The following is a 15480-nucleotide window of genomic DNA, read 5'->3' as shown; positions in this document are numbered from 1 at the left end:
CACAGTTTTAAAATTATAAATAGCGAATGCTCAGCGATCTCCAAACATCGAGCAGTACACCTGCTTCTGCAATCGCATTACGTATAACTAACTTCTTTTAAAACATGCTACCCTCGCAAAACTCGAACTACGAGTGCAATCTCCAAACAGCCGAACGAAGCGCTCATCTTACAACATCAATTCGCACTAGTACATCTAAGAATGTGTTCGATACTAGTACATCCAAGCAAATGTTTGATGACTGAGCTGTGTAAAAAAAGCTTAAGCAAACCAGGCCACTGTAGACTCGCCTAAAAAGTGAATTAAACAGGAACAAGAAAACAGGACTGTCAACTTGGGTTCTGATGTTAAAAGTGGCAGCTTAATTATTATCATCGCCACGAGTACTGTCGTGTAGGATTAGAATCATCGTTGTGGTCAATCTTGTAAGATCTTGCGACTGCTAGCGCGCAAGCAGCAGCTAACCAAACGATCATGAAAGTAAGTTAAGTTAAGAAAAACTACAGTTTGTTAAAACACTGTAAATGCGAACTTGAAATTTTATAATCTATATTATTTGTAAAAATCTATTATCTTTAGCTTTACCAATTTTACTAAATCATCAGATAAATTATAACTTGGTTGTTGATTAAATTAATTTTCTTTAGTTGAATAAATCAAAATTTAAAACTTAAACTGATAGGAACATAATTTTTACTTTGATTAATATATTAAATACCAAAAAAAGGTAAATAGGTAAAGTATGACAAAGACCTTTACAAGGACGCGAGATAAAGAGTCGAATAAAATATGCTACTACTGCATTACATAAGATATAAATTCAAACAGCTGGTCAACGCCGGCTCGGCGTATAACATATTAACACCACTCCATATATATCGCTCGGTGAAATCTAATACCACAACGCACAGTCAACGATGTAAAAGCAAAGTATTCTGTAAGTCAGAGCAAATAAGGCCTTTGGGTCGACGGTTGGTTCCTAACGAACAAAAATTTAATTAATTTTTTTTTAGAACAAATCAACGAGTTTCACCCTTTGCTTAGAAGTTTGGACGTAACAGTATGACCATTTTAAAAGGATCAGAATATAGAAAAAATAAGTAGAAGTAGATTAAACTGTATAGATGAGGCTCGTGTCGTTTTACAAAAAGCTTTACAAATGTAAGACAAGATTTAACGTAGATAAGTTTTTGTACATAGAAATTTTTTTGTAAGAAACAACTAAACAATAGTTAAAGGAAGAGAATTTTGTTGAATACTTCTCGGTCTAAGAAAAACGTGATTTTGTTTTCATATTTAACAATTAAATTATTGAATTTGCTTTAAACACAAACTGATAAAAAAATTATTGTTTTACACTAGAAATAATAAATAAACTGTAACCTTTGAGTTCAGTGACAACTATTATCTTAGGTATTCTATATCTAAAATAAACGAACCTCAACGAAAAAAGAAATTATTACGTTTATCTTACTTAAAGATTTTTATTCGACACGATAATTTTTTTAATTCAAATAATTTTTACTTTTTTCGTTTTTACGATATAATTTTTTTTCAAATCCATCAAAAATTGTAATCAGAGAAAAAATTAGAATTCATATTCTCAAACCATAAATATTTAAAAAAACTCCAACGAGCAGCATGGCTCAGTGGTAAGCGTGCTTGTTACTAATACAACGCTATTCTAGGGGTCGTGGGCTCGATTCTCGGTGAATGCAGATTTCTTCAAAAACTATTTTCATCGAGAAAAGTTCCTATGGAACCCCGGCTGTTTCAGGATGGGTTTTTTCGTGGAATTTTCCTTCAGAGTGATTCCAGGGTCTTTTCCTTTACCCACAGGTCTTCGGGCCTGGATGAATGCGAAACAGTGTTAGGAGGTATGGGGATTAGCGAATCCGATGCGCCAGGCAGGAATCGCTGGCCTTACCGGCGAGGAGTGGTCCCTGAAACATAGGGCTTCTCCGGTTATGCTAATTAGCCTGAATCCGATGCTTCGGCAGACAGTGCTGGCTTAACGGGTGAGGAGTGGACGTCCTGAAATATGGAGTCTTCTCCGGGAAAAGGCTACACAGTGGCGAGTGGACCCGATGCACCGTTGGGGCAGAGAGTATCAGCTCAACTGGCAAGATGCTTCACCGGAGATACTCGCACTGTGCCCATGGATTAGGTATAACATCAGTAAAAGCGTTGGAAAATAGGTGCAGCAATACACCACCACACATAGGTGGTGAGTGGGTGGCCCTGGCGACTTAGCCTTTAAGTGCTGTCATGGTAACCTGGTAAAAAAAAAAAAAAAAAAAAAAAAAACTTTCGACCCTCATTACCATTTAATGTGGTAAGTTGTGAATAGAGAGACTCGTAAGGTCGGCTGCATACAGATTTCGTATTCCGTAAGCTTGTTTATTGCTTTTCGACTAAGTATAATTTTATCATGTATCATTATTTTGCCCGTTCAACATCACCATTGATAAACTAATTAGGAATGAAATGGAAATCAGCGTCCCATAGCAATACATCTGAGTTAATGTAAAAATTTATTAACAAATCATACATAAAACTATATTGTAACAAATTTTTATACTGAAATTATATAAAATTAACAAAAAGTATGTAAAGCAGCAAAATAACCAAAACTTTATGCAAGAGCGTCAAATTATACTACAATATATTTACGCGAATGCTTATCGTTTGTAGTACACAGGAATAAAATTTAGTAAAGTATATATGTTAACGTATTCTTACTTATTTTAACATTGCAAGTAACATCTTGAATGTTTTAGAAAAAGAATGTTTTAATAAAATTTTAATTTTACTTTCTTGAATTTGTTTTAGTCTTTCTTGTAGTTTTTATTTTTGTGTTTTAAAATTGTGTCTACAAATAGCTGAATTAAGCCTTCATTTATAGGTTGTAATATCAGCGCTCCTAACTCTGAAATTCACTGTTGGTAGTATTTTTTACATACCGATTGAACTCTTATAAAAACAAATTGTAATGAAATTTTTGCATTATTTCAGTATTTCCAATATATTAATGATCCTTGCAATTGTTTTGTCGGTATAAGCTTCCTGTCCACCATCCTGCGCACTCTGTGCAATAACCCTTTTGTAACTAAACTATATATATGCTTAGACTTAAAATGTTGTTTGATAATTATTTCAATAAGCTGAAAATGACATTAAATCTTTTAGCACCCAAAAATAATCTGTAAAATTTAACAATAAATAGCATTTTTTACATTATTTATTTTTTTTATGTACGTTTTTGTAATGTCTTTTCTTTAAGCGTAGGAGTAGCAGATGAAAAGTCTTTTTAAGGGGGAGGGGGAGGGTAAAGGGGCTCAAACAATGTGAGGGGCATCGAGGAGAGTAAAACTAATTAAAATATTTTATTGTTTTTGAGGGAGGTGAGGGAGCAAACAAATAAAGGGGGGCAAGAGCTGGCAAGGGGGGATAAAGAAGGGTGATCTAAAATTTCATTGGATTAATTTTAAGGAATTAATTAAGATTTAATTAAGGAATTTTGCGTTATTTTGAGGGAAGCTGAGGAGGCAAGGAGGGGCTAGGAAGATAAAGGAAGAAGAAGAGTGTGGACAGCTTCGTCTTGATAACTATACAATATATGTTAGGCATAAATATATTAGTCAGAAAATGGAACAGAGAATATTCCATCCTGCAGTATATAGAAGTTTCGTGCTGGGCTACATAATATCCCTCTTACCACACTACGCAAATTAAGGTCAAAATATGCTTGTTTTAATGAAATTTGAAGTATTATAAATACCTCTCACAGCCCCATCGTCAAGAGACCCTTTTAAGTACCCCCACAGATTTTATTCAATCCCCTACAACCGTACTGTTAATGACCACAACCCCTTAATTCTTAACGTCTTCTAAGTTATAGAAAAAGGTACACGCTGTGTTTTCATCATTTTGTTAATCCATGATTTTGTTTTGGATAGTCTACAATAATTTATACCTTCTTTCTAAATTCTTGATGATGTGAACAGATTATATTTAAACAGATGTAAATAACGTACTTTCCATTTTTTAATCCCAAGTCGGTATGAAACGTGCATAACATACTCCGTATAGCAGATTCTTGCATCTAGAATAGGTATACAAAAGTACAGTCCATCTTCTTTGTTACATTTATTTCCAAGATAATCTGTGGATTTCATGTTGGATATGGTCTCATCACACAAGTGACAGCGTTGACTAGAAGAGTCCGTCAACGCTGCACATACTTTATAATAAAATAATGATATTTTTACATTAACGTTAATTTACATACATGTAGGAGACATATGCTAGTCTCTACACTTTGATAAAATTATTTTTAAACAAACATTATTAACTAGCTGCGCATAAGATAATACATAAAAAAAATAAAGACATAGAATAAAGAATGAAATTTTTCATGTTACGTTTGGAGCCAATAGGTAAGATATTCATGAGCAAAGAAAGAAACAGCTATAGATGCATTAAAAGTTCGGAGATTTTGCCATGGAGTTGACTATTCAAGTGTAAATCATAGAATACCACAGTATTTCAATCTTTTTGTAAGATTCTTATAAGATCTCGTAAAACTCTTTAATGATTCTCGTAAGAACTATTGCAATTATAATTTGTTAGTGTTAATAAAATTGAATGTAATCAGGCACTAGTACATATCATCTAATGTCTTGGGAGGTAAAATTAGATGAAAAATACATTTTTTTGTCATGGTGACAGTATAAATATTAAATGTCAAGTTGAGAAACTGGGAGAAATGCATCTAGCAAATTTTAGAAACATGCTTGAAGTTGTAGAAATTATAAACTAAATAATCGCTAAGTATTTGGTTTATCACGTTTTTAAATTTTCTTGATCTCATGGAAAAATGATCGTAATTTTTTGAAACAGTTGCTTCAAACAGTAACTTTAAAAAATCATAGATACAGATTATTTTTAATATTTTGTATGTCACCCAAGAATTAAAATAATTATAGTATTCTCTTCATAATTCCGGATATTTAAAAATTAATGGTAAATATGTAGAAGTAGTGCTCTGTCTTAAAACGTATCTAGAAATTTTTTGTTTACCATTAGATGCTTCTTTGATGTGAAAATAAGAAATTAAAGAGAGGAGAAACATGTTATAATATATATTATTTTATGCATCAGTATTAAGCGAATAATTTTAGAATCTGTTTGTTTATGAATATACATATAACTAAACATTTTAGTGTGCATGAGTGCATTAAAGTTATACAGATAAGTGTCAGTGAATGTGTTTAAGTAAGCGCGCGCGCGTGTGTGTGTATGTGTGGCAAGTAAAGTCACAGATTTTTTGTCTTACCAGAATTACACCTCACCCAGTTTTGACTAAAGGATCAAAGTATATAACGATACAAGCGGCCCCCCCATAAGACACACTAAATGAAACACCGTAGTGTTTTGACATGTAATATGAAATGTTTATAGTTAAAAATTTAACATCCATTTCTAACACTTCTCAGAACAAAAATCTACTTATTCAGAACATATTTGATCGGAATCTATACAATTTATTAGGTCAAAAATAAAAAAAAAAATGCTAAAAAGTACCGTGCGTTTCTTATGCCATAAAATAATCTTTGGCCCTTAAGGGCCTTTTATTTTCAGTTTCTCCCAAATAATCAACGAAAAGGGCTTTTTTTAAAAGCTATAAAGATTTAAAACTCACGAAAAATAAAAAAAATTTTTTCTCTTACCTTACAACTTTATTACCAGAGCAACAAAGTCCTGAAGCTTAATCTCTACATTTTTTTATCGCCACAAAAATACATATTCTACCTATTTAAAAATATAGAAAATTTAAGAGATGACTGTGAGGGTACAATAAAAAGCTGATCTCTCACGGAATGGATTCCTTATTAATCGATTTTGACGCTGCTGTTTCAGTCTCGATAAATCTTCTGTGTAAGTTTCTTGTCGCTTAAAATTTTATTCATCAGATGCATTTAAAATTTTTCTTTGAATTTACCCTCTTGCAACTTTTGGCATGGTTAAGAGTTTTATGAGCCATGAAGGCTGTTTTTCGTCGAATTTGTTAAGTTCTAATATATTTGTTGGCAAAGTAGTTGAACGTCTGATGGCCCTCAAAAGGAATGGAAAGCTTCTAAAGTAAATTCTATCTTGATTGAAGTTTCTAGCAAACGTGACTACCTAGATTTCCAGGATGATCTTCTTTGGCCTACTGTTGTAGCACCAGACTGGTCGAAAAAAAAATTACAAAGTCTAAAGCTTTGGAGCTATTTATAGAGCTCTTTTCCAACGTCTCCTTGTACTACGCCAAAGACGTTATTGTCTAAAGCACCTTCTTTTTTGCAGACTTAGTTGTTTTGGTGATCTAAGATGGGGAGATTGGTTCGTGGTGCTTGCCCGTTAGCGAGTGTCCCATAGGCTTAAGTTTTTTTTTTTTTTTATAGCTGTTAGGTTTGCCCAGCACATACCTTAGAAAGGATCGGTGATTCCTGGTTAAATTCTTAGAGTTGAGAGGAAAATGTAACATAGGGTTGTCGGTCACCAGGGTTCCCAGCCTTGCTTCAAACATCCCCGCTCGTGACGTCTGCCAATGAATGACTGACTTAGTTTAAAAATGGTTGGCATTACACAGTTTTTTAGTCGATGAATCGTCCGGAAAGTATAGTAAAAATGTACTTGTTGGCGAGGTAGTTTAAACTTCAGTGGCCCTTCAAAAAAATCGATGAGACTGATAGTTAAGTAGGGAATGTAAGTACAAAATTTCAGTCAGATTAGTTAAATAGTTTTCGTGGTTAGCGATTACAACGGTTTTAGTGACTGTGCTTTCTATATTAGTGAGACAAGGAAAACCTACAATTTTTTGTGTGATCCCTAACGAATTTTTCATCAAAGATGTTTGAATCAAGTGAAATTTTTGGTGAAATATAGTTGTCAATGTCTGTAGTAGTTAATAATTCATCGTTAATATGTAACGTAACAATAATGTAAGCCTAGTAGGCTTTTTTTTGAAATTCAATTGTGTAAGCGTACGAAATAACTTTTCCGAAAGTATTTTGCCTGCTTATATCATCTTATATGGATTTTAGTTTTGTATGACATAATCTGAGACTGATATTCAGTAGATCATTAGGAGTGGTACCTTTAGAAAATTTTTTCAAAACTTTCTTTATTTCTCTCCATTTTAAGTTATATGTAACTGTAAGAAACGAATAAGGTTTTCTGAATTTACGCATTATTGCCATTGCATCTTGGTAACGTTTTTGCAAATTCCTTGCACCACCAGTGAATGTTGGAGGTTAAATGAAAATTTTTCCTACTTTATTACTTTAAAAGTTTTTAACTATTTGATGCATTACGCATCATACAATCTAGACCATGGAAACACTTACTCCTTAATATTTTGCGATTATTAAGTAAAAAGTTTATCGTTTAACTTTCTATCATAACAAATGCATGAAAAAAAAATTGTTGCGTTAATCTTCCAGCATAAAGTATAGAACAAACAATCTTACTGCTCAGTTGATAAGAAGTTCTCTACAAATATTATTAATGCAACGTGAGATTTTGTATTTCTATACAACTATTTTATCTATGGAAAGTGCTCCATTCTACATCTCCTGATAAGAAATGTAAAGAAAAAACCATTGGATCGAAATCCTGTGATAATTTTTTTAAATATGTGTGACTTAGTACACTATTTAGTATATCATATTGATACACTTTTAAGTCCCAATATTTTCTGATTTTTAAACGATTTTATCTTCACATTCTCTTGTTACAGGTTTACTGTACTAATGATTTTGATTGTTACGTTTTTTAAAAAGTTAATTTTATAGTTTTAAAGACGTTCTATGTTTGCAATTTGATTTAAATGCTTATATTTTTTTCATATGGATTTTGTTTTGTCATTTGTGTTAGTATTTTATTATGTTGCTTAGATATTATTGGGTATTATTTTAAACATTTTTCTACTGAAGTGAAGTCGTCATCTTGTATATAATTGACTATAAGAATGTTTATCTCAATTGTTTAAAATAAATTTACGTATCATATGATAAACTTAACCTTGACTTTAAATTATAAGTAGCTTTTTTTCACTTATGAGATTTGCACTAAATAATGCAAAAGAGAAAAGATTATTGTAATATTCAATAAAACATGTAAAATCATCAGCATTTAGCAATAACTGCATTGATTTTTTATCATACAGACTTAAAGCAGGTGAAAATATTCCTCCACGATTACAACAATTACATTTCTGTCTTACACTTTGCCAAAATTTTGCTGAACAAAATCCAAATTCAACATTCATTTCACCAGAACAGCTTATTTATGTAAGTTTTTTTGTGTGTAGTATTTTTAATTGTATCTGTTTCGTTGACACATTGTTTTCCTAAACTACTATTTTTCGATCTTATTTCATTATTCATGACACAATCAATTTTTGGTTTTTATTAGAAATTGTAATGTTTATATTATATAACAACTTTTTTTTTAATGGAAATAATTATGTTCATAATTTTCTTTAGTTTTTTCTTAACTCCAACATTATTATGATGTTAAAAGTCATAATGCCTGCTGTCTTGATTACCAGAAAAAAGTTTTAAATTTGAATTACTAGAATTATTTTCAATACTATGAGTAAAGTTGAAGTTTTAATATTTAATTGTTAAAATAATATCAATTTCAACAAAACTTTTTAATCAAACAGTTGTTCTAAAAATTACGTTCTAAATGGATAATGAATGGATACATAAACGTTGGTTTTTCTTTTAATTCCCTCGAGAAGCAAGGCCACCTTGACTTCAAGCCTCTCGCCTCTGCTTGGTTTCCTCTTTCTGGTATTCGTAAGTAGAAGGGGGTGTTTAAATTAGCGAATGAAATGAGTGAGCAAGTCGTCTTCGTGATGATTCCTTGTTGCTGAAGCAATAAATCCCTCGTTATGGCTTCTTCGACGTACTCGTCTTTGTTTTTTATGCCTATTTTTTATTGCGATTCTATGGAGATTCTTTTTTTATCTTCGTACCGTGCCATCTAGCTGACATACCCTATTGATTCTGTGACGCGTCAACAATTACATTCCTTTTCTTTTTTCTTATGTATTATAATTATTAAGTAAAATAAATTTATCAGTCTAATAGGGTGTATATGGTGGAGGGATTGATGTTAATAATAAATCATTAGTAGTTAGCACACAGAGAAAATTGAATCAAAAGATCGTGCATTCGAATATATTTACTTTTCTTTTGCGCACTCGGTACAGCTACGGCGAAGTTAGTGTTGAGATCTGTTATATGTTCCTCCAAACTAACCAGAGCTTTAATTTATTAGTTTGCATGCAAAATTATGTTTAATTTCTTTATCTCGTATGAGACCCACCCGAGAATAGGCATTCTATTATAATTTATGCGTTTATTGATAGCGAAGAAAAGATAAGTACATATTAATCAGCAAGTTGCAAAATATAATATCAAGTCTTAAGTTAATATTTCATTTAGTGTTCATTTTGATTGAGTTTGAATGAAACTTTATAACTGGCATTTTTTATGTTTAAGCTAAAAGTTTTATGAACGTATCAATTCGAAGTCTTTATATTTTTATATAATATTATCATTTAAATATACATTGAATTTGATTCATAATTATTTTGTATTATTTTTGTGCATATAGTATATCGACGCCTTGGACGAAAACAAGCTCAGTTCAGATTTTCCCATTTAAAATAACATTAAAAAATCTGAACTGGATTTGTTTTCGTCCGAGGCGTCAATACATTCGGTTAATTATCGCTCCCCCCCCCCCCCCACAAAGAATAAGAGACAAAATATACATAGTTAAACAGTAACTTAAACTAACAAACACAGTACATCAAGAACTTTATACTTACAAATAGATTAAAATAAAATTAATATTAATCAATTTATAATAATATTATGAACTAGTTAATATAATTACTACATACTATTATTGATTACTTATATGTATGAACTTTATCTAATTGCTTTTTAGATGACATGTATAAATTGATGAAAGTAAGTCCATGTTCAAGTATTTAGAAGTTTGCAGGTGCAGTGGGGGGAAGTCGGTGAAAAGCCCTACTGAAATAGCTATATAGTGTAAAGTGAATAGTTTTATGTTTTATAAATACAGATCTCATGCAAACTTTAACAGTATTCTTTACAAAAAAAGTAACTATTATAGTATTTATTTATCATTGGTATGTACGAAGCTCATAAAGATATTTGAAAATGTGTCGTTTTACTAAACACATGTGATATAAAGATCCCTGTAAATGAACTTAAGGAATGTTTCTTCAATTTAATAAAACCTGAAATCTGCTCTTTCAACTAATCCATTACCTCAAGGGTAGAGTTAGTGTGATGTTCAACATGTAAAAATTTCAAATTTTTTTGAATTCTGTTACTTTACTTTTACAACTATGGTTATTTGTGCTTAAAGTTTTTGTCAGAACCTAGATAAGGACTTAAAATGATAAAAAAAGCTCTGCTTCACATTGACGCCCATAGAAGAAACATTAACACTCAGTTTGTCTGGTACTTTTTCTACCCTATATGCGCAATATTTTTCACCTATTGGATCATCACCAAAACACCAATATGTTCCTGGCTTAGTAGAACTCCTAACGTTCAGTTCAATTCCTTATATTGCCGTAAATAACAATGAATCTTACGTGGTGGATCAAGTAGTAGTTATTCCAACTGGCAGTTATAAAATTTAAGATAATGGATCATTTTTAGAAGATATGTTACAACCGAAAAATAAAAGTATCAGAATCAAACCAAATAATAATATGCGCAGTAGTGTATTAGTGTTATTAGGTGTAGCATTTTATAAGAACAATAATTGAAAACTTTCGTTTTAAAGTGAAAAATAAATTATAAAAAATGATAAAATAATACAAGAAGACTAAAATAAAATCAAATAAAATCAAATTAATATTCAATGTTTGAATGCAGATGGATATCAATTAAAAGCGTTTTAAAACTTTTTTTGAAGGAAATAAATTATAATTATTATGCCAAAAAATTTTACGTTTTAAGTTACAAGTTTTAATTACCGTATCTAATATTTAATTGAGAATCCTAATGTTGCTAGAGTAAAAAATTAAGTCCTATAAGTTACCGTACTCTTGGCGTTAATTGTAACTATTGTTTGTGATCTACATGCAAACAACATGTTATTTTTTGCTTGAAAAACATACTTACCAACGTTTTATGACAAGAAAGGTTATATAGATTAATTCATGATAGTGACATCCCAACATATTAATTGTTAAAAATTAATCTTGAGTAAATTAAAGAAAGTAGATATAAGGCTTATTTTATTAATTAATACGAGCCTAAATTACTACATATTATACATTGATTTAATTTCAGTATGTTTTTTGACATTCTAAGTAAATGACGGAACGTTTCCAACTTTCGACTGTATAAGTAGTGTAGATAACTACAAAAAAAATCATTATCCAGCGTATGTTTTTAAAACGATGACTCCTAACCTAATTTATTATGGATACTTTAAAGCATGCTGTCATCTTTGACAGTGTCAATCATTATAATCTTTTTTATAGATCTGATCAAGAAAATTTCGAGATATTCTGTAACAGATACTATACAAGTATATGAAATACTTTTGAGATTCTATTAATTTAAAAGTTCTAGAAAATTGTTAAAATCTTGAAAAAGCCGAAGTCTAAGGCGTCACAAGTTTTTATGTGCGTGGCGCTTAATTTTCTTAGTTATTTTAATTTTTGGGTAGTGAATTTTGTTTTTATTACTGAAAAGACCGTTCTGGAAAATCCAGAGTTAATTCAAGTTTTCTAATTCATCGATAACGTCGATTTGGTTTATATCCTTATACAATTACTTGTTAAATATTTACGAATTTGCGACAGCTCTTTATTTTTAAAATACTCCATTGAAAAAACTTTCTGCTAAAAATAACATCGATCAATGGCATAAAATTATTGTCTAATTAAATTAGTTTGACACCCTGCCAATCAACAAATTGAAACGAAATTAAAAAAAAATCAGATGTTAGACTTGCGAGGCGAGATACAATTTTTTCGTATGATTCTTTATGTTACGAAATATCTCGCCAAAACAAAGCTCTATTCATTCCGTGAAAAGAAAAAATTTAAACCAGTTATGTTTTTTTTGTCCAAATGTACTAAATTAATTAATAACTGTTAATTTGATAAACTATCTATTAATCCCCATGGTGGACAACTGATTTAATTAGAAAGTAATATTATGCTGTGTCCTTTTTAGAAAATACTATTTATATAACAGAAAGTTTTTTCAGCATAATATTCTATAGAAAAAAAAAGATTTGTTTCCAATTTTTGAATCTATAATAGAAAAGTAGACTCTGTTTGGGTGAGATTGATTGCAAATTGTGAAAGAAAAACGGAATATCAGATTGCACCTTATAAGTCATATAATACGTTTTATACATTTCGCATCGAATAATAGGTTAGTCTGTCGAGTTTGGCCTTGATTTATTTTTTGGAGTGTCAAAAATGAGTACTAGCTCTTCTTTTTTTAACAAAATAGTTTAATTACTAAAACAATTAAAAAGCTATATGTGGAGCGTGTATGTATTTCAATATAAATTATCAACGTTTCGCTTGTGTGCTGAGGCACCTGCTCTAGCGGGGCTGTTAATACATCTTGTAAAGGCCTCCGTGAGGAGCGAAACGTCGACAATTTTTATTAAAATAAAGACACACACTCAACATATGGCTTCTTAATTATTTTATTTCTTGGATATGTACATGGAGAAGAAAGGAAGAAGTATCATGAAGAGTGAGAGAAGGAAGGAAGAAGTACTATGAAAATAGTTAATTATTATATAAACAACGTTGCAATGCTATAAAATTAAATGAATCTTATCCATAAGCCTTCAAATTTTCAAATACATCCAGACGATCCTTAAAGAGATCTCGATCTTTACATTTTTAGATTTTTATCTTATTGATTAAATTTAAAAAAAAAAGTAAATTAGCTATCGTTTACTTATTATTGAATAGTAGTTAACCATCAGTTTACATCCAAACTAACTTTTTCTTATGCTTGAGAGAATGCCAACTGTAAAATCCATGCTATCTAAGAATGAAATTTAAATTATGGCTTTGGTTATGTCTGCTTTACATATACCTCAAAAAATTTTCTCGTTAATAAACATATTTTTGTTTTTACCTTTTGTGTAAGTGTATTTAGGAATTTTTTCTGTATAATATGTATTAATAGAAAAAAAATATGTGACAGTTATTATTTATAATATTTTTCAGTAAAAAATTGGATAAATCTTTATTCTGACTATAAAGAAGTAGTAGTTGAAGTTATAGAAAATTGCAGAATTCATCCCATGAGAACTACAGCTCATGTTTCTGGTACGTATTGAAAAAAAAATCTGTTAAAATGTCTTGTTTTTGCTAAGTAAACTTAAAACTTTAAGTTTGAAGCTAGCCGCTTATTCAGAGTCACCGATTCGCAATTTACAGAGGTTCTCAACCTGAACACCCCATATGAAGACTTGCCCTCATTAATCAATGCACAGTGCACAAGTCCATGCAGCGTATAGAGCTTGTATATATACAATATAAGCACATAAACGTAATATAATACATAGTTATTTAACAAAAAGAAATGCTTCTCCACTTAACGGTAAGTATTGCAGACTGGAACAGTTATTTTAACAAAATTAAATTTTTCCAACACTTTTTTGTTGCCTCTAGAACTATACAAATACGCTAAATTAACATGTATGTAGTACGTAGAATAGGCAGAACATGTTCAAAATTAGTATAACTTAAAAAGGGCGACCCTGCAACGCCAAATAAGTTGGCTGGAGGAACGACAGAGGGTGGAGCATCAGAGTACACTAAGGACCACGATAGAGACAGCAGATCAGCTGAGGGCTTTAGAAGAGGCAGTGTCGGCTATCTCAAGACTGACCGAACGACTGGAAAACTTCATGACAGCACAAGAGGTAGGTCAATCAGATGCCTTAAACTCAACGGCTCTATTCTCGTCAAAACAAAACCACGAGCATAGAATTGATCCTCTTTCGGAAAAGGTCTTTAACCCTACATTGCATGACAGAACGACTGATCTTGATCGGAGTGAAAGGTTTCAACTCGAATTGTTGAACAAGGACTCACCTTCTCGTAACGATTATAAATTAACCCCTAAAACGAAGATAGAATTATTTCTCGATAAATTATTTTCAGAGTTAAAAATTAAAAGACTGCTGTATGTATTCGATGACATTATTGGATTTCCCACCTTTTTATCACCCAAAGAATTAGATGATCACAAAGAAAGAGTACGACATATGATAATTAATCGCATTGATGATTTCTATCACTTAAAGACTGTTCATTATTCTAACCCCAAAGAACTGTTAAATAAAATGGAAGAAATTGAAAGAAATGAGACTAACTTGTCGTCGAACGAGATCAGACGAAAACTGTACACCTTTCGGTATTTCCCCAATAAAATGACAGGGTCGAACTTCGTTGATAAATTTGAAGAGCTCCTCAGAAGTTACGAAAATTTACAGGGGAATCAATCCTTGTCCGAAGAAGAGATACGTGACGCATTCTATAATGCCGTCGTTAACAACGTATCACAGATTGAAACCCTTGATGCCATGATCGAAGATTCGCAAGGAAAGAGAATGACCTACGACCACTTAAAATCTTTCTTTTTAAAGACTGAGTCGAGACGACAGAGAGCCGGAGCAACAGGAGGAACTGCCTTAACAACGGCGCTGCGGGTACACCAGCCGAATACAACGCACGACAACACCCGGTGCTATCGAAGTGACGAATTTGGGCACCACTCCTACAACTGCCCGGTCAATGCAGGGTTGAGGAAGTGCTACTCCTGTGGAAGGCTCCAAAGGAACCTCATGGAGCACAAAAGAACCTGCAGGGGCGCCTCATCAGGTGAGAAGAAAAATGTTAATCGGAATTTTAAAAGACGGGAAAATAAAGGCGGTTGGGGATCGAAGAACTCTACGCCTAAAAGGGAAAAAAGAGAGCATGACAGTGAACGAAATACCCAAAATAAAAGACAGAAAAGAGAAAATGAAAAAAGGTCATAAGAATGAAAGTAAAGCCAAAGGACAAGGTGGAAACGCAAACGAAAAGAAAGGTGAGACTGTACTTAAGCAAAGCAACGTTACTTCCTCCCTGTTTTCAAGGGCTGTCAGTGACACAAAGACTGATAATTACAACCTAATTAAATTCATAGCCGACTCAGGAGCAACCGATCACTTAGTCAACTCCAGACTGGTATTTAAGAGCTTAAATTGCAGTAAGACAGGAAAAGTTAAATGTGCAAATAGTAATCCTTTGGCAGACTTGAAAACGGAGGGAGAAGGTACGGTTGTTGGCAAAAACTATAATAACGACTTAACACTGAATAATGTGATATGCTCCGAATC

The 15480-nt window shown here is 31.8% G+C and overlaps 1 protein-coding gene across 2 annotated transcripts in view; it reads left to right on the top strand.

Annotated features, from left to right (window-relative positions):
- The window catches only part of LOC106643114 (mitochondrial import inner membrane translocase subunit Tim29), a 145796-nt gene that overhangs the window by 71417 nt on the left and 58899 nt on the right, over positions 1–15480 (top strand). The window contains exon 2 of one of the 2 annotated variants that reach the window (XM_014358115.2): positions 13319–13420. The exons of the other annotated variant lie outside the window; for it this stretch is intronic. Coding sequence (XP_014213601.2) covers positions 13319–13420 — 102 coding nt within the window. The remainder of the gene's footprint in view (positions 1–13318; positions 13421–15480) is intronic. 2 annotated transcript variants of the gene reach the window in all.

The sequence above is a fragment of the Copidosoma floridanum genome, unplaced genomic scaffold, assembly GCF_036245765.1.
Source record: "Copidosoma floridanum isolate Cflo_tuat_1 unplaced genomic scaffold, Cflo_Japanese_pri ptg000004l, whole genome shotgun sequence".
NCBI lineage: Eukaryota > Metazoa > Arthropoda > Insecta > Hymenoptera > Encyrtidae > Copidosoma > Copidosoma floridanum.
This window is presented reverse-complemented; position numbering and strand designations above follow the sequence as displayed.